We start from the raw sequence: 18,762 nt of genomic DNA on the forward strand, positions 1-18,762 counted from the left end.
AACCCACCAACATCCCAGAGTTGAAGCTGTTCTGTACGGAGGAACGGGCTAAAATTCCTCCAAGCCAGTGTGCAGGACTGATCAACAGTTACCAGAAACGTTTAGTTGCAGTTATTGCTGCACAAGGGGGTCACACCAGATACTGAAAGCAAAGGTTCACATACTTTTGCCACTCACAGATCTGTAATATTGGATCATTTTCCTCAATAAATAAATGACCGAGTATAATATTTTTGTCTCATTTGTTTAACTGGGTTCTCTTTATCTACTTTTAGGACTCGTGTGAAAATCTGATGATGTTTTAGGTCATATTTATGCAGAAATATAGAAACTTCTAAAAGGTTCACAAACTTTCAAGCACCACTGTATCTTAGACACTGGTGTTGTTTGCGATTATGAGCTCATTGCCTCTGGATTTAAACTTCCTTTTAAACCCTGATAAATCTGGTTATTTGTGATGCTGCCTTAAATTACGTTAGAGAGTCCAATCATAGAGGATGAAAATACCCAGTGTTAGTAAATATGGAACTGCAAAGGGTCAAAAATAAAAAAAAACCATGACCAACATGGAACATTTTTTTAGGACATCTCCTGTCCTGGAACATCTTGTCACCCAAAGATTCAACGTATAGATTGTATATGCATGCCATGGTTATGGTGGAGCTGTACCTCTGCTCCTGTGATCACGTTTATCTGATATGCAATAACCCTAACTTGATATATAGCATATTACATGCACACATACACACACCCTGTCTACAGAAGAGTAGTGCACTGTTAAGTTCGAGGTTGGCTGGGATTATTATTATTTGTTTGTTGTTATATTTGTTGTCGTTTTTGTTGTAATGTTAAGTTAATTAGAGCTAACTGTCAGCAGTGCTAATCCCTCTGCTCTGTCTTTAACCCTGTGTCTGTAAGCGCACATGCCTCTGCCTTTGCTCTGATGAAACCATGCATGGATACATCATCACATAAACAGCTCAAAGTGTGCAAGATCTATTTTGGTTTTATGCCTGCTGCTAAGATTAATCTTTCTTTTTCATTTGTGTCTTGTTTCTTTCTTGTTCTGTTAAGTCCTACATTCTGCAAAATAGATGGGATAAAAGCAAGCACTTGCATTGCTCAAATGTAATGTTCTTTAGATTCTAAACAATAAATGTGTCAGGCGGCGGAGATGGTGATAGTTGCAGGTTCAGTTGTTTTATTATAAGCAGTGGCAAGCAAATCCAAATCGAGAAGCAGAATTAAAGTTATCAAACAGGCAGAAGTCAGGGGACGTGCAAACAGAGTTACTTAGGCAAGAGAGAAAGACATAAACCAGAAACCTAGTCGTAACCATAAACACAACAGCACAGAAATAGAAGGCTTGGTGTAGTGGAGTATGTGACAGGTACAGGTACAAGCGTGTACTTCACAATGAACTGGTGGCATGTGAGTCCTTAACCCTTGGGGTCTGGGTATGCTCTGATTTTGTTTTCGATTTCAACAAATCTAAGCAGTATTTTCAAAGTCATATGACTTTTTTTGTATTCAGCACAAGTTCAGCTACAATAATATCTATATAGTATGTATGTCATGATTGTACTTTTAAGAAAAATAACAGATAAATGAAGCTGTTGTAAAAAGCAGTTTTAGAACGGTGTTGGAATGTGTGAAAAAAACATGACCTTACCTATTGTGATGAACTATTTTGATCACTTGAGGTGATTCTGTTCAGTCTTAGGAATGTATCAAGCACAAAAACTTAAATCTGCTCCATTGATTTGGACAATTAACTGGCCATCAAAAAAATTATGTCCTGTTGTTTTGGGATAAAGGGTTGGCAGTGGGAGGGGTATTCAATGAGAAGGGTAAAAATTTCTATTCCATCCAATGAGAAGAGTGAAAACCCCTCCCACTGCCAACTCTTAATCCCATCAGGTCAAGTGATCAAAACGGTTAGTCACAATGGGTAAGATAATGTTTTTCACACATTCCAACACAGTTCTAAGACTGCTTTTTACAACAGCTTATTTATCTGTTTTTGTTGTTGTTGTTTTACTCTATTCAGTGTCTTGAAATGAACTCTTGTACTATTTTTCTCAGTTCAGAGCCACAACCAACTCTGTTACACTGTAATTTTGCTCCAGTCCAACTCCAAATTTTACTCCTCTAAACTCAAAATAGAGCAAAATTAACAATTTTTGAGGAAAATACTTTTAAATATGGAAAAATTGCTCAGTCATTTTTCCTGTGTGTGCCCTACAGCGCACGCATATCAACCGATATGCTCATAAGAAATAGAAGAAATATTTACACTTACTCCAGTTGATCTTCGGCTGGATTGAGTCGAAGTTCAAAACGACACCGCTCATCATCAGTATTGCAGTTCTCAAGAGCCGATAAACCGCTGAAACTGAATCGCTGTCCTGAAACATGAATTGAATTGCTGTCCTGAAATTGAATCGCTGTCCTGAATCATCTGAAGTGCCATCTCGCAATAAGTATTACTTCCAAAAAGGTAGCCTAAACTGCGGCTGACAGGTTTTTATCCTGTTTACGGTGGGCGTTCCTACTGTGAAAAAGAAACCAATCGAAACCGAAAGAGTGAAAGTGATTATCATGCCGTTACCATGTGAATAGTCTTTTATGAATGTGTAAGTGGGCACTCAGTGCTCCGACTCCGGTGTGACTGAGGGTGACAAGTTTTATGTTTCATCACATTTAGGTCATTTAAAAAATATAATATTATTTGGCAGTGGGCACATAGGAACGTGTACAGTATAAAGTTTCTGTCAATATGTTTATCTTGCTTGTATGATTAAAAAAAAAAACTTGCAAAGATATTTATCTAAATACATGACCTACTCATTTTAAACCTGCTGAGTTTTGCCAGCGAAGCTCTTGACCCCAGAGGGTTAAAGTGTGTGTGTGTGTGTGTGTGTGTGTGTAAAATTGAGTCCAGGTGTGTGCAATCACACCTGGAATCAGAAGGATGGTGAATGTGAACGTGAGAGAGTTAGTGATGGATTGGTGATGTAGTCCTCGGCAGCCATGTTTGTAGGCTATGTTGGACTCTGGGAATTGTGGTTGGCAGCCATGTTTGTAGTCTGTTCTGTGTTACGTGATCCAGGAATGCCGCTTCAGGCACTCATGTGACAAAACATTACTAAATTTAACGACAGGACAATTTAATAAAGCATACATTTAGTTATTGTGTAATAATAATAATAATAATATAATAATAATAATAATAATAATAATAATAATAATAATAATAATAATAATAGTTGTATTCTTTGCAGCCAAGTTTCTAAATTTGCAAATGAATGAATCCAGATCATTTGAGACACAATTTTAATACTTTTTATTTTTCTATTTATTTGTTTGTTTGCTTATGTATTTTAAAAAAATATATTTTTGCACAAAAATGCACAATGACTTCCAGAATTAAAATGAAAATATAAAATACATTTAATACTTTCCTTTCAAAGTGGTTAAATACTGCCATTTTGAAAAAAAGTATTCATCCAACTGGCTATGTTGAGTTCCCTTTTCCCTGTCTTTCTTTTCCTTTTCAATTAACTTCCACTCATGCTGCTCTAGAAATAGCACTTAAGTGCACTTATGATGTCTTTTTTTTTCTCCTTCAGAATGACTTAATTCCCCAGGAACAGTTCACTCCAGATATATTCAGAGTGTTCCTCAATAACATTTGTCCCCGGAAGGACATCGATACCATCTTCTCAGAAATGTAAGCCTCTTTCTTTCATGGTTCATGCTGAGTCCAGGTTTATTGCTGTATCCCTCCTAATTGGGATGTATAGCCAGCTGGGAGGCTGCAATAACCCAAGAAAGAAATGCAGACACAAGCTCGCAAATTATGCCCATTGGTTAAACCTATCAAATTGAGCATTGGATGAGCGATAGCATGAATGAAGGAGTCACTCATGAGACTGCATGACAAATTGGAGGTGACAAAGACCCTCCGGTGGATCTGATATCCTGCTTAGAATCAGGTATTGGTTATAACGAGTTACCCAAACCCAGCTGAATGGTGAATTAGCTATTCTTAAATGGCTCTTGGTGTGAATTAGTGTATGAGGGAGTGAACACCGTTTCCACTGCAGACCTACCACGACTCCGACAGGAGAATAATCAATGATCGGGTGATCCATACCAGCGTTTCTCAACCTTTTTTCAGTCACGGCACCCTTCAGAAGTATGCAAATTCTCAAGGCACCCCCATATAAAATATACACAGTCACGCTGACCATACGCTGACCCCGGCAGTGACGTTGTGACATGGGAAAGGGGGCCGTGAGACAAATTTTGATGATGCATGAGGCGGCGATGATCTGCATTAGTGTAACTATCATTTTTTGGAATTTTAATTCATTTTATTTATTTCAATGTTAGAATATATAATTTTTTGACGGCACCCCTAACGAAGCCAGACGGCACCCCGGTTGAGAAAGGCTGATCCATACCACCAAAAAGTTCATTATTTTTCAATGTCATCATGTTCCAAAGTGTTTTCCTTTTATACCACAACACTTTGCAAGCAATGAAAATTTGAACTGTATTAATGAACTTGTCATGTTTTACCATTGATTGTTATATTTAGTATTATGGAACACTCCTGAAAGAAGTTAATTCCTGTTATCATTTCCATTACAACAGATATAAATACTCGTTTCATCACAAGTCTCTCTTCTCAAATGTTACAGTAAAACCAGAAAGCACACCGTACTGAAGACTCTTCTTTAATTTACAAAGCCCTAACACTGGAGACTCCTTCCATAAATATTACATTTCATTACATTGATGGCATTTAGCAGACGGTCTTATCCAGAGTGACAACATACCCAGAGCAGTCTGGGGAGCAGTTAAGGGTTAGGTGCTTTACTTCAGCCATTCCTGCCAGTTGAGGGAATCGAACTGGCAACCTTTTGGTCCCAAAGCTGCTTCTTTAACCATTAGACTAAAAAACATCACCATATCAAAAATTGCAGATTTGTTTTTCTTAAATAACACATTTATAATTAGTTATGTGGAGCGTTCAGCATACGAGTCCCTCTTAATGAGTTGTTAAAGCTAGACTGACTTTCAGATTTTTCAGGTTTAGGTCATAAAAAGAATTTTCCCTGACACCCAATTATTTTTGTTTAGTGGACCGAAAGCTACTGAATTCGAATCACAGATGGAATGATTAGTGCAGTTCTTCTGAATATGAACAGACACCACCTGGAAGCTCCGCCCCTCCCCATCTCACATGCCCTTTGAGACTTACCTTGTACCTTGCTTGCTGTCAAATTAAAGCTAGACTGCCTTTTAGATTTTTCAGGTTTAGGTCATAAAAAGAATTTTCCCTGACACCCAATTATTTTTGTTTAGTGGACCGAAAGCTACTGAATTGACTCACAGACTTCCAATTTTATTAGTTTTTTTTAAATAGAACAATTAATGAATTCAGGGCCACATGGTCCTAAATTCTCTGCTATTATTTCGTGCTTCACCATGACGCAATCCAAGATACTATGTCATGCATCACGTAGTGGGCTTGTCCCGTTCGTGCAAGGCATTGTGAGATACAAATTTGAAAGAGGAGAGAAAAATGGAGGACGTGAGTGTGCGAATGAAACGTGAAAGACCAACTACAGTAACGGAGAGTGAGAAGAAAAGACATTATGTCGTGAAGGAAAGGAAACCCAGGACCAAACTAATAAATATCGGTGGTCAGCGAGCACCTCGGTGTGATCAGCTGTTTGTTTCGCGACAGAATGATGTAACTGTCAGTGCACGGTCAAAGTAAACCTGTAGATGGCAGTCATGCAACAGAAGAAGACGATACTGAAAGGTAAACTTGCACATGCGTACATGGACTTCCTCTGTCTGCTTGACTGCGCAAAGTGAGCGATTTCATGCACATTATTTGCTCGGGAATCCCCTCAAATTAAATAACTTCCCAGCCACAGAATGGCCTGTGTTTTGTTTTTTTTAAAGATATTACAGAAATAAACATATATCACAATGACGAAATTTCAGAGAGAGCTAAATTTCACCAAATTTTGAAATCAAAAGGCCACCTACATTTAATGTAGAAATGATAACGTGGATGAATTGAATTACAGCTGGAAGTTCTGTCAGAGCTATGCTTTGATAGAAAATTAATCAACACATTCTGAGCAAACTGGGCGGCACGGTGGTGCAGTGGTTAGCGCTGTCGCCTCACAGCAAGAAGGTCCTGGTTCGAGCCCCGTGGCTGGAGAGGGCCTTTCTGTGCGGAGTTTGCATGTTCTCCCCGTGTCCGCGTGGGTTTCCTCCGGGTGCTCCGGTTTCCCCCACAGTCCAAAGACATGCAGGTTAGGTTAACTGGTGACTCTAAATTGACTGTAGGTGTGAATGTGAGTGTGAATGGTTGTCTGTGTCTATGTGTCAGCCCTGTGATGACCTGGCGACTTGTCCAGGGTGTACCCCGCCTTTTGCCCGTAGTCAGCTGGGATAGGCTTCAGCTTGCCTGCGACCCTGTAGAACAAGATAAAGCGGCTAGAGATAATGAGATGAGATGAGATTCTGAGCAAACTGATGTGGTATAAAATGATATAAATTCTGAATGCTGTGTATTTCTCCCTGAGCAGTCGCTTTCCTTACTTTTTCCTCATCTCTCCTGTCAGCTTCCTGTTGATACTCAGCTGTACTTCAGCCACTTTGTATTATGTTTCTCTCTGTCACTTCTTCTGTCTCTGTAGTGGTGCTAAGAGCAGGCCATACCTCACAGTAGATCAGATGACTGACTTTATCAACAACAAGCAGCGAGACCCTCGGCTGAACGAGATCCTGTACCCTCCCCTGAAGCCCGAGCAAGTGCAGGCATTGGTGGAGAAGTATGAACCTGACACCATGCTCTATCAAAGAGGTTAGAATAGCCACCTGCCACTGAAATAATGGTGGCCCACTAAAATACTTCCATGTTATGAGCGAATAACTGCAACTGTGTTCAAGGTAAAATCAGGTGTTTTAAAAGTGCAGGACAAACACATGTCCAGAAGGGCAGTTCTTTACTATAACATACTAAAACTGACGTGTACACACACTAAAATCACATTACTGATGAATCAAACAGTGTAAATATATGTGTCAGTCCACCAGATTTTCATACCAGATGCTCAGATGATGGCTTTTGAGTTATACCTGCTGCATTAAACTACCAAGCCTCCGTATGCAGGAAATACAAACCAAAGTGAAACTGGACCAAAGTAAGTTACTATAAATCTGACATGAAATCATGTGTGCGCAACCCAAAATGGTCCATTTTCCAGGCACTGACTACAGATGATCCAGAACCTTGTGAATCTATCAGGAAACAATCTCGACTGTAGATTATTGGTGAATTTCCCAGATTTGTTGAGCAACAGACCACAAAATGCTGCTCAGAAGGTCAAGGAAAGACGTGGTGAACTATTAGTGCCATCAAGCAAACTGTGCTCGCATGATCGACGCATTTTCACTACAAATCAAAATGTCATTCGCCGATTTTTATGGCAGAAGGAAGATTTATACTTGTCTCAGTTGTGGATGATGTGGTAAATGTTTCCTGTAGGGGCGATCATTCGTTGATAGTTACTGGATTAGCCAGCGACAATGGTGCAAAATATCACTCGCTTCTCAACGTTGTTTCTACACATTCTGTAAACAGAACATCTGGTAGAAAAATCTCATGGAGCGACACATATGAACAGTTTACATTTATCAGTATGGCAACTGAAGCCTCGTCCACACTAACACAACTTAAATTTTTAAAATGCTTCTGTTTCTTTTACTTTTGAGTACTTTACATTGACACTACAATTAACAGTTATTCCACGAAATCGAGTCGTACATGAGCTGATAGCCGCCTCATCGGCTATAAGCCATGTACAACAAGATTGAGTGGAATAACTGTTTTATTCTATCCACGTTCACTGGATTTTGAGAAACAGAGCATTTTTCTTTTTATTTTTTGCCAATTCGATAAATAAAAACTTTACAAAACGTCCGACAAAATCATTTCCGCTTAGAATGTAAACAAACCGGCGAAATGACAGTAGCAATTTGTGAAAAATGGCCTTACCAGGGCAGCACGGTGGTGTAGTGATTAGCACTGTCGCCTCACAGCAAGAAGGTCCTGGGTTCGAGCCCAGTGGCTGATGAGGGCCTTTCTGTGTGGAGTTTGCATGTTCTCTCCGTGTCCGCGTGGGTTTCCTCTGGGTGCTCTGGTTTCCCCCACAGTCCAAAGACATGCAGGTTAGGCTAATTGGTGGTTCTAAATTAACCGTGAGTGTGAATGGTTGTCTGTGTCTATGTGTCAGCCCTGCGATAACCTGGTGACTTGTCCAGGGTGGACCCTGCCTCTCACCCATAGTCAGCTGGGATAGGCTCCAGCTTGCCTGCGACCCTGTAGAACAGGATAAGTGGTTACAGATAATGGATGGATGGATGTTCTTACCATCAAATACTTTCATTCCATATTTTGTTGCTTTTTTTTATTTTTTTGGGGTTTTGTTTTCGAGTAGAGTTTTTATTTCATTCTGGGTTGGTTTGGCGACATGCTCTGCCATTTTGTTTTTCTCGACTCACGGGATATGAGCTGATAGTCTAGTAGTAGAGTAGTCAATCGGAGTGCACGATTGCCCATTTTCAATGAGTGTGGATAGAATAATTATTTTTATTTGCCTTCAGAAGCGAAGGCTCGGTCTGAGATGTATTTGTAGCCGACAAATAAATAAGTAATTCAAGCACCTGGAAAAGTAAGATACTCATCAACTGGCACATCTTTTTCAAGACGCCTGTCCAGGCAACATCGCCTGCAGTGCGACACTCCGCCGCAGGTTTTGGTGAAACTTTCACAAGATCCAGCCATGTTCATTTTGCTTAAATGTTTTTTGGTTGCTTTAATGAATAGTATGTTTATGTTCTCTCAACAAAAAAAAATATTTTGTGTTTTCTCAACATGTACAAGGGCCAGTGCTTTTTGTGTGTGTTTGTTCCATCAATAATTGAATGGTGCAGAAAGAGAAATGCCTTTCAGTTTGTGTTTTGTGTCTGATTTCATTCTCAGCAGCTGAACCCAAAGCTTATATTCCACAAAGCAAAACCAAAGAAACACTTTGGACATCGAACAATTCTTTTGGTTAATCCAAGCAATGTTGGCCAGGAGTACATCACTCCTCATCAACAGAACGGTTTGAAGCATGTTTGCAAAATTCATTTTGCTCCTGGAGGCACTGCTGCTGCTGCCATCTGTGTAACACTGCTTCCACGTGGTCTTCTCAAAGTCCTGTCGACTGTTTACATGAGCTTGTGCTTTTATCCGTACTTGTGGAAGAAGCATCTGTAGAACTTATAGTACCAGTGAAAAGTTTGGACACCCCTACTCATTCATAGCATTTTCTGTATTTTGACTAGAGCGGGGGCGGCACGGTGGTGTAGTGGTTAGCGCTGTCGCCTCACAGCAAGAAGGTCCTGGGTTCGAGCCCCGGGGCCGGCGAGGGCCTTTCTGTGTGGAGTTTGCATGTTCTCCCCGTGTCCGCGTGGGTTTCCTCCGGGTGCTCCGGTTTCCCCCACAGTCCAAAGACATGCAGGTTAGGTTAACTGGTGACTCTAAATTGACCGTAGGTGTGAATGGTTGTCTGTGTCTATGTGTCAGCCCTGTGATGACCTGGCGACTTGTCCAGGGTGTACCCTGCCTTTCGCCCGTAGTCAGCTGGGATAGGCTCCAGCTTGCCTGCGACCCTGTAGAAGGATAAAGCGGCTAGAGATGATGAGATGAGATGACTAGAGCGGCGGCTACAGTTATCGACACCTTAACGATCTTTTGGCCGTTGCAAAAGTAGAAAAGACTTTCAATACATAAATTGTGCATGAATAATTACTCAAACTTCCATTGGAAAAAAATGAGTTGATTCCAGATCACTTAGCGTATCAAATCACGTGACACTGTTCCACAATTATCGACACCTTTGTCCACAGTTATCGATACCGTTCCACAATTATCGACATCCAGATGATTATTTATTAAAAAAAATCAGTATGTTGTATTAAGTTAACAAAACATAGTTTTTATTTAAAATTTGTCTTCCATAGACTTATCTCATCTCATCTCATTATCTCTAGCTGCTTTATCCTTCTACAGGGTCGCAGGCAAGCTGGAGCCTATCCCAGCTGACTACGGGCGAAAGGCGGGGTACACCCTGGACAAGTCGCCAGGTCATCACAGGGCTGACACATAGACACAGACAACCATTCACATTCACACCTATGGTCAATTTAGAGTCACCAGTTAACCTAACCTGCATGTCTTTGGGCTGTGGGGGAAACCGGAGCACCCGGAGGAAACCCACGCGGACACGGGGAGAACATGCAAACTCCACACAGAAGGGCCCTCGCCGGCCCCGGGGCTCGAACCCAGGACCTTCTTGCTGTGAGGCGACAGCGCTAACCACTACACCACTGTGCCGCCCCCCATAGACTTATATTTAGTACAAAAGATATTTTATATAAATATCTGGATGTCGGTGCTTTACGTAAATGAGGAAGTAATTCTAATGTTTGTACACAAATGAACTGATAATGTTTAACCTGCATCAGAAAATCTTTTTGTTCCACTTTCTAAGTATTTTCGTAGATCACATTTTGTTAATCGTTTTGTTGTTGTTTGTATTCATTTGTAGTTTACCAATAAATATCAACAGGCAATTGACGTTGTAATCACATGAAAATCCAGGTCAAAGGTCGCATGTCATTCCTCGAGCCAAAATATAAAACGTCTACTGATATTGTAATATGTGGTAGATACAGTATTTACAACAAACTGCAAAAAAATATTTTCTGAATGGAATAGAAAAATTTCCAGCATGTAATTTTTTATATGCAAGGAATTTAATTCTGGTCTAATTCTATTTATTGCAATAGGATTCCAAATACTCTATAAACATTCCATTCTGTTATGATCGGAAAAAAATTATTATAAATCACAGCACTTTTATTTTTTAAAGTACTTCATCTACTTCAACAATGTTACACAAAGATCAATCCATAAGAGTTGTAAATGTCCCTTAATTCCACAGGGTGTCGATAATGGTGGACACCGGTGAAAGTGATCACTATTATCGACACCTCACGTGACTTCTCAATTGTGCGTTTACTGTAGATACAAAATGGCGACTGTCAAATGAAAGAATAAGAAACAAAGTAGGTTTCAACAAGGAGATCATGAAATATCAGTGAATTTGAGAAGTAAAAACATGTCCATGATCTTTCCACCATGCTTACCTGTGATGATAACGTCCGGGTTTTCCTCAAATTGCTGATTGTGCTGAAAAAAATTCCATCTCAAGTAACGAGCTGCGTCATTAGACGACAAGCTCGAAGGGCGAGGAGGGTCTTCCGGTTGATTAATTAACCAATAATAACTGTTGTCACTGAAACTCACCTTTGTAAAATTATTTTTTATTGGTAAATCTGAAAAGGTGTCGATAATTATGGACTGTCGATAACTCTATTTTCTACATTGTAGAACAATACTGAAGACATCAAAACTATAAAATAAAATATGGAACATATCTGGAATTATGTGGTAAAAAAGGGTTAAAAAACAAAATATGTTTCATATAGATTCTTCAAAGTAGCCAGCGTTTACCTTGACGCTTTACACACTATTGGCGTTATCTTAACCAGCTTCCTGAGGTAGTCACCTGGAATGATTTTCAGTTAACAGGTGTCTCATCAAAAGGTAATTAGTGCAATTTCTTGCCTTCTTAATGCGTTTGAGATCAAACAGTAAATAGTAAATAATAAAAATACAGTAAATAGCCTTATTCCACAACTGTAGTAATCCATAGTATGTCAAGAACCGAACAACTAAGTAAAGAGAAACGACATCTATCATTACTTTAAGACATGATGTGTCTTTTAATTAATAAAAATAAAGACAACCTATTGAATTAAAAGGTGTGTCCAAACTTTTGACTGGTACTGTAAATTGATCGAGTACAAAAATTAAAGAAATACAAGAAGAAAGAGAGTGAGGAAAAGAAAAAGGAAGAGAGTAAGGAAGAAAAGAGAATGAGGTAGAGAAAGCGAGCCCTGTAATGTACGGGTGTGTTACTTGTGTGTGAGTTTGAAGCAAAGCTACTGATTGGTCAGCTGTAAAGCTTATGATGAAATCAGTTGGTCACATTTGGAATTCGAATTCCATTAAGCAATATCGCCTTAATTAACTGAATGCTCCTGAATTTATATATATATATATATATATATATATATATATATGGGCGGCATGGTGGTGTAGTGGTTAGCGCTGTCGCCTCACAGCAAGAAGGTCCTGGGTTCGAGCCCCGGGGCCGGCGAGGGCCTTTCTGTGTGGAGTTTGCATGTTCTCCCCGTGTCCGCGTGGGTTTCCTCCGGGTGCTCCGGTTTCCCCCACAGTCCAAAGACATGCAGGTTAGGTTAACTGGTGACTCTAAATTGACCGTAGGTGTGAATGTGAGTGTGAATGGTTGTCTGTGTCTATGTGTCAGCCCTGTGATGACCTGGCGACTTGTCCAGGGTGTACCCCGCCTTTCGCCCGTAGTCAGCTGGGATAGGCTCCAGCTTGCCTGCGACCCTGTAGAAGGATAAAGCGGCTAGAGATAATGAGATGAGATGAGATATATATATATATATATATGACACAATATAAACAATTATTCTATCCACATTCACTGGATTCACTGCTCCTCGGACCTGCCTGATCCATCCTGATGCTCTACGTCTGGCTGGAGTCTCATCACATCGCTCCTGTGGAGGACGGCCCCATATGGACAGTTGAAAGTCACCCTTGGAAGACGCTCTGGACTCTTACAGTAATGCTTTTATGGCTGAGGACTACAGCTGACTTGCTAACTTTAGGACTGCAGTTGTCATGAACAGTTTTGCACTCAAGTTTCCATCAATGAACAGTTTATAACATCAACGAAACTGACTTCATGTTAAAACTGTTAAAAATGTTATAATCACGCTATCTGTTATCACCCAAATGAGGATGGGTTCCCTTTTGGGTCTGGTTCCTCTCGAGGTTTCGTCCGCATGTCGTCTGAGGGAGTTTTTCCTCGTCACCGTCACCACAGGCTTGCTCATTGGGGATAGATTAGGGATAAAATTAGCTCATGTTTAAAGTCACTAAAATTCTGTAAAGCTGCTTTGCGACAAATGTCTATTGTTAAAAGTGCTATAAAAATAAACTTGACTTGACTTGGATATGAGCAATCGCGTGCTCTGATTGGCTACTCTACTACTAGGCTATCAGCTCATATACTGTAAGTAGAGAAAAACAAAATGGCGGTGTGTGTTGCTGAACCAACCGAGGATGAAATAAAAACTCTACTCGAAAACAAAACCCCAAAAAATAAAAAAGCAACAAAATATGGAATGAAAGTATTTGATAGTAAGAATGTATCTTTTTATTTTTCAAGATGAATTATTATTATAGCATTTTTCACTAATTGTTTCTGTCATTTGGCCGGTTTGTTTACATTCTACGAAGAAATTATTTTGTTGGACGTTTTGTATAAAGATTTTATGAATCAAATTTGCAAAAAATAAAAATTCTCTGTTTCTCAAAATCCAGTGAATGTGGATAGAATAAAATAGTTATTCCACTCAATCTGGTCATGCATGGCTTATAGCCAGCTTGGCGCTACGCACCTCATCGGCTATCAGCTCATGTATGACTCGATTTCATGGAATAACTGTTACATATTCTGTTTATTTCTGCTTTGCTAGTAGAAATAGATCTCAAAGAAGCAATACTCACTTTAGATAATGTCAGCTATCTCATTGATTATGTTGCTAACATTACTGTTGTAACCATTTCAAACTAGGAAGGATAATTTCACATGGCAAACACAGATGACTGGAGAGAAATACAGTGGTATGCAAAAGTTTGGGCACCCCTGGTCAAAATTGCTGTTACTGTGAACAGTTAAGCAAGTTGAAGATGAAATTATCTCCAAAAGGCATAAAGTTAAAGATGACTCATTATCTTTATATTTTAAGCAAAACCAATTTTTTATTTTCATCTTTTACATTTTCAAAATGACAAAAAAGGAAAAGGGCCCGAAGCAAAAGTTTGGGCACCCTGCATGGTTAGTACCTAGTAACACCCCCTGTGGCAAGTATCACAGCTTGTAAACACTTTTTGTAGCCAGCTAATAATCTTTCAGTTCTTACCTGGGGGATTTTCACACATTTGTCCTTGCAAAAGGCTTCCAGTTCTACAAGTTTCTTGGGCTGTCTTGTCTCTTTTGAGATCTATCCACAGATTTTCAATGATGTTTAGGTCAGGGGACTGTGAGGGCCAGGGCAAAACCTTCAGCTTGTGCCTCTTGAGGTATTCCATTGTAGATTTTGAGGTGCGTTTTGGATCATCGTCTTATTGTAGGACCCATCCTCTTTTTAACTTCAACTTTTTTTACAGGTGGTGTGATGTTTGCTTCCAGAATTTGCTGGTATTTATTCGAATCCATGCTTCCTTCGACCAATGAAATGTGCCCTGTGCCACTGGCTGCAACACAACCCCAAAGCATGATCGATCCACACCATGCTTCAGAGTTGGAGAGGTGTTCTTTTCCTGGAATTTGGCACCCTTTTTTCTCCAAACATACCTTTGCACATTGTGGCCAAAAAGTTCTATTTTGATTTCATCAGTCCACAGGACTTGCTTCCAAAATGCATCAGGCTTATTTAGATGTTCATTTGCAAATTTCAGATGCTGAATTTTGTGGCGAGGACGCAGGAACGGTTTTCTTCTGATGACTCTTCCATGAAGGTCATATTTGTTCAGGTGTCGCTGCATAGTAGAACAGTGCACCACCACTCCAGGGTCTGCTAAATCTTTCTGAAGGTCTTTTGCAGTCAAACAGGGGTTTTTATTTGCCTTTCTAGTAATCCAACGAGCAGTTCTTTCAGAAAGTTTTCTTCATCTTCCAGACCTCACCTTGATCTCCACTGTTTCTGTTAACTGCCATTTCTTAATAACATTACAATCTGAGGAAACAGCTACCTGAAAACACTTTGCTACGTTCTTGTAGCCTTCTCCTGCTTTGTGAGCATCAATTATTTTATTATTCAGAATGCGAGGGGGTTGCTTAGAGGAGCCCATGGCTGTTGATTTTAGAGACAAGTTTGAGGAGTCAGAGAATTTATACAGCTTTGAAATCTGCATCATTTGACCTTTCCTAACGAAGAATTTGAACAAGCCACAGCTCAATAAGCTAATTAAGGTCGGGAACCTTGGTAAAAGTTACCTGAGAACTCAAATGTATTGGGGTGCCCAAACTTTCACATGGTGTTCCTTTTCTTTTTTCACTCTCCAATTGTATAAAACAAAAATAATACACAAATCTTGCATAAAACACTGAAAAGAAATGTGTCATCTTTACCTTTATGCCTTTTGGTGATCAGTTCATTTTTTGCTCACTTAACTATTCACGGTAACAGACATTTTCAGTAAGGGCGCCCAAACTTTTGCATGCCACTGTATAGGCGCTCTTGGAACACCACTCGACCAAGCAAATTAGCAGACCGGAACTAACTGTTGTCCATTGTATTTTAATGGAAAAGTTTAAAACTTTAAAATTAGAATTTATCATGTAAATATATTCATTAATATTCATCTAAAATGTCTACAAAACTTTAAGAAAGTTTTGTAGACATGAATAAAAAAATGAATAAAAGGGTGGTTCAAATAAACAGTGGTTTAGTTTACCTGCTGTTCCAGTGCAGATTATGTTTAGACTTAAGAAAGCCTTCTTTGTGCTACATGGTTTTTAGTTTTAAGTTGATCTAAGAACAGCAGTGACTCAGCGCTTATGGTTCTTCACTAGTGATCAGAAGATGAATTCAGAGCCACCATTGGGCCCTCAAGCAAGGCCTTTAACCTTCAAGTAGACCTGGATAAAAAAAATTTAACAAAAGCAATAATTGGTGGAAGATGTATTTTCAGGACTCAACTCCATAATGAGGGTTAGTACAATCAAATAGTGACACTCTCGGTGTGATCTACATCCACAGGTTCTTCTCTCACAAGGCTGAAAAGGTGAAGTCCTGCTGTGATAAAAGTCACCCACCTCATTATAGAGACTGTGTTCATGTGTCAGTGGAAAAAAAATGTTGTTAATTAGGCTGTGGAAGTCTTCTGAGTGCAGGGCACGATTAATTAGTGCAAAGTGGCCAGAGGGACTGAGGAGATCTCACATAGACTGGAACCTGGAGGAACTTGGGGTGTTGAAACCAGCTGTCTTTGGCTACGTCTACACTAATACGTTTTAGTTTTTAAATGAAAACAATCTCTGTCCAGATGAGCATTTTAGCTCCGTGTCAGAAATAATCTCTGTCCATACGAACATGCCTGAAAATATATATCGCATGACTACTAGGCATGCACCTGCTGGTATAAACAGCTGATGGCGCTCGCTTTATTTCAGAAAAGAGTCACTTGATATGAGTGTGACGAATCAGGGAAGGATACATCATGACTGATAAGACCCAATCAGAAAGCCAATGTGGGTGTCTACGTCATCGTTTCCAAATGTATACATTTTCACCCATCTAAACTAAAACACACTAGAGTTTTCTAAACTAAAACGGGACCAGCAGCCTTTCCAAAAGTCTCTGTTTTTTGGGCTTGAAAACTCTGGAGTAGTGTGGACACCAGGTGTAAACGTAGCAAAAGTGATGTGTTTTAAAGCTCAAATGTATTCGTGTGGATGTAGGCTTTATCTTCCCAAGAGACGAGACACCTACAGTGGATATAAAAAGTCTACACGCCCTGTTAAAATGATAGGGTTTCTGATGTAAAAAAAAAAAATGAGATCACGATAAATAATTTCAAAACTTTTCCCACCTTTAATGTGACCTATAACCTGTACAATTCAGTTGAAAAACAAACAAATCTGTTAGGGGGAAAAACAAAACATAAAAAAAACCCAACATACAATAAGCTGGTTGCATAAGTGTGCACACCCTTAAACTGATACTTTATTGAAGCACCTTTTGATTTAATTACAGCATTCAGTCTTTTTGGGTCGAAGTCTATCAGCCTGTCAGTCTATCTAGACTTGACAATATTTGCCCATTCTTCCTTGTAAAAGCGCTCCAAATCTGTCAGATTGCAAGGGCGTCTCTTGTGCACAGCCCTCTTCAGGTCACTCCACAGATTTTCAATTGGATTTAGGTCTGGGCTCTGGCTGGGCCATTCCAAAACTTTAATTTTCTTCTGGTGAAGCCATTCTTTTGTTGATTTTGATGTATGCTTGGGGTCATTGTTGTGCTGAAAGATGAAATTTCTCTTCATCTTCAGCTTTCTAGCAGATACCTGAAAGTTTTGAGCCAGAACTGACCACTATTTAGAACTGTTCATAATTCCCTCCACCTTGACTAAAGCCCCTGTTCCAGCTGAAGAAAAACAACCCCAAAACATGATGCTGCCACCACCATGCTTCACCGTGGGTTTGGTGACGTGTAGTGTTGTTTTTGCGCCAAGCATACCTTTTGGAATTGTGGCCAAAAACTTCAACCTTGGTTTCATCAGACCATAACACATTTTCCCACATGCTTTTGGGAGAGTTGATGTATTTTTTCTTTGCAAAATTTAGCCCGGCCTGGATGTTTTTCATTGTAAGAAAAGGCTTCCGTCTTGCAACCCTACCTCATAGTCCAGACATATGGAGAATACGGGAGATTGTTGTCACATGTAGTACACAACCAGTACTTGCCAGAAATTCCTGCAGCTCCTTCAGTGTTGCTGTAGGCCTCTTGACAGCCTCCCTGACCAGTTTTCGTCTTGTCTTTTCATCAATTTTGGAGGGATGTCCAATTCTCCGTAATCTCACTGTTGTTCCATATTTTCTCCACTTCTTGATGACTGTATTCACTGTGCTCCATGGTATATCAAATGCCGTGGAATTTTTTTTTTTGTCCCCTTCTCCTGACTGATACCTTTCAACAATGAGATCCCTTTGATGCTTTGTAAGCTCTCGATGAACCCTGGCTTTTGCTGGAGGATGCAACTCAGTAAATGTCTGAACTTTATTTGGGGTTAATCAGAGTCATTTTAACTGATGGCGGGTGTGTACCCAAAAAGACTGAATGCTGTAATTCAGGGGTTCTCAACCTTTTGCAACCTGGGCCCCACCAAAGCTGGTTCATTGCAGTTGGGGGCCCCTCTTCTCGCCCCGCCCCCATCCCCCCCCAAACACACTCACCCGCAGTGACGCCACCCGACCTACAGCACCTTATATCGACCGATAGATAGATAGATAGATAGATAGATAGATAGATAGATAGATAGATAGATAGATAGATAGATAGATAGATAGATAGATAGCCAGCCCTGGGCTAGATTATTATTATTATTATTATTATTATTATTAGTAGTAGTAGTAGTAGTAGCAGCAGTAGTAGCATTATCCATTCCATAGAAATACATAGGCCTATTATCATTATTAGGCTATTGTTATAATTGGCAGTAGCACCACATTTCTAATCTGCTTTCGGGCATTATTATAATTATAATTATTATTATTATTATTATTATTATTATTATGGCCTATTATCATTACTAAGCTGTTGGCAGTAGTACAAGACTTATGTTCTTTCAGGCATTATTATTATTAGGCCTATTATTATTATTATTATTATTATTATTATTATTGCTGTTGTTGGTTGTTGATATTATTATTATTATTATTATTATGCTATTAT

The 18,762-nt window shown here is 39.6% G+C and overlaps 1 protein-coding gene across 1 annotated transcript in view; it reads left to right on the forward strand.

Annotated features, from left to right (window-relative positions):
- LOC132883769 (1-phosphatidylinositol 4,5-bisphosphate phosphodiesterase beta-1) overlaps positions 1 to 18,762 on the forward strand; it is a 454,963-nt gene that overhangs the window by 296,523 nt on the left and 139,678 nt on the right. Inside the window, exons 8-9 of the mRNA XM_060917764.1 lie at positions 3,633 to 3,733; positions 6,732 to 6,898. Of these exons, the coding sequence (XP_060773747.1) occupies positions 3,633 to 3,733; positions 6,732 to 6,898 (268 nt within the window). The remainder of the gene's footprint in view (positions 1 to 3,632; positions 3,734 to 6,731; positions 6,899 to 18,762) is intronic.

This window comes from Neoarius graeffei, chromosome 3 (assembly GCF_027579695.1).
Source record: "Neoarius graeffei isolate fNeoGra1 chromosome 3, fNeoGra1.pri, whole genome shotgun sequence".
In the NCBI taxonomy this organism is placed as follows: Eukaryota; Metazoa; Chordata; class Actinopteri; order Siluriformes; family Ariidae; genus Neoarius; species Neoarius graeffei.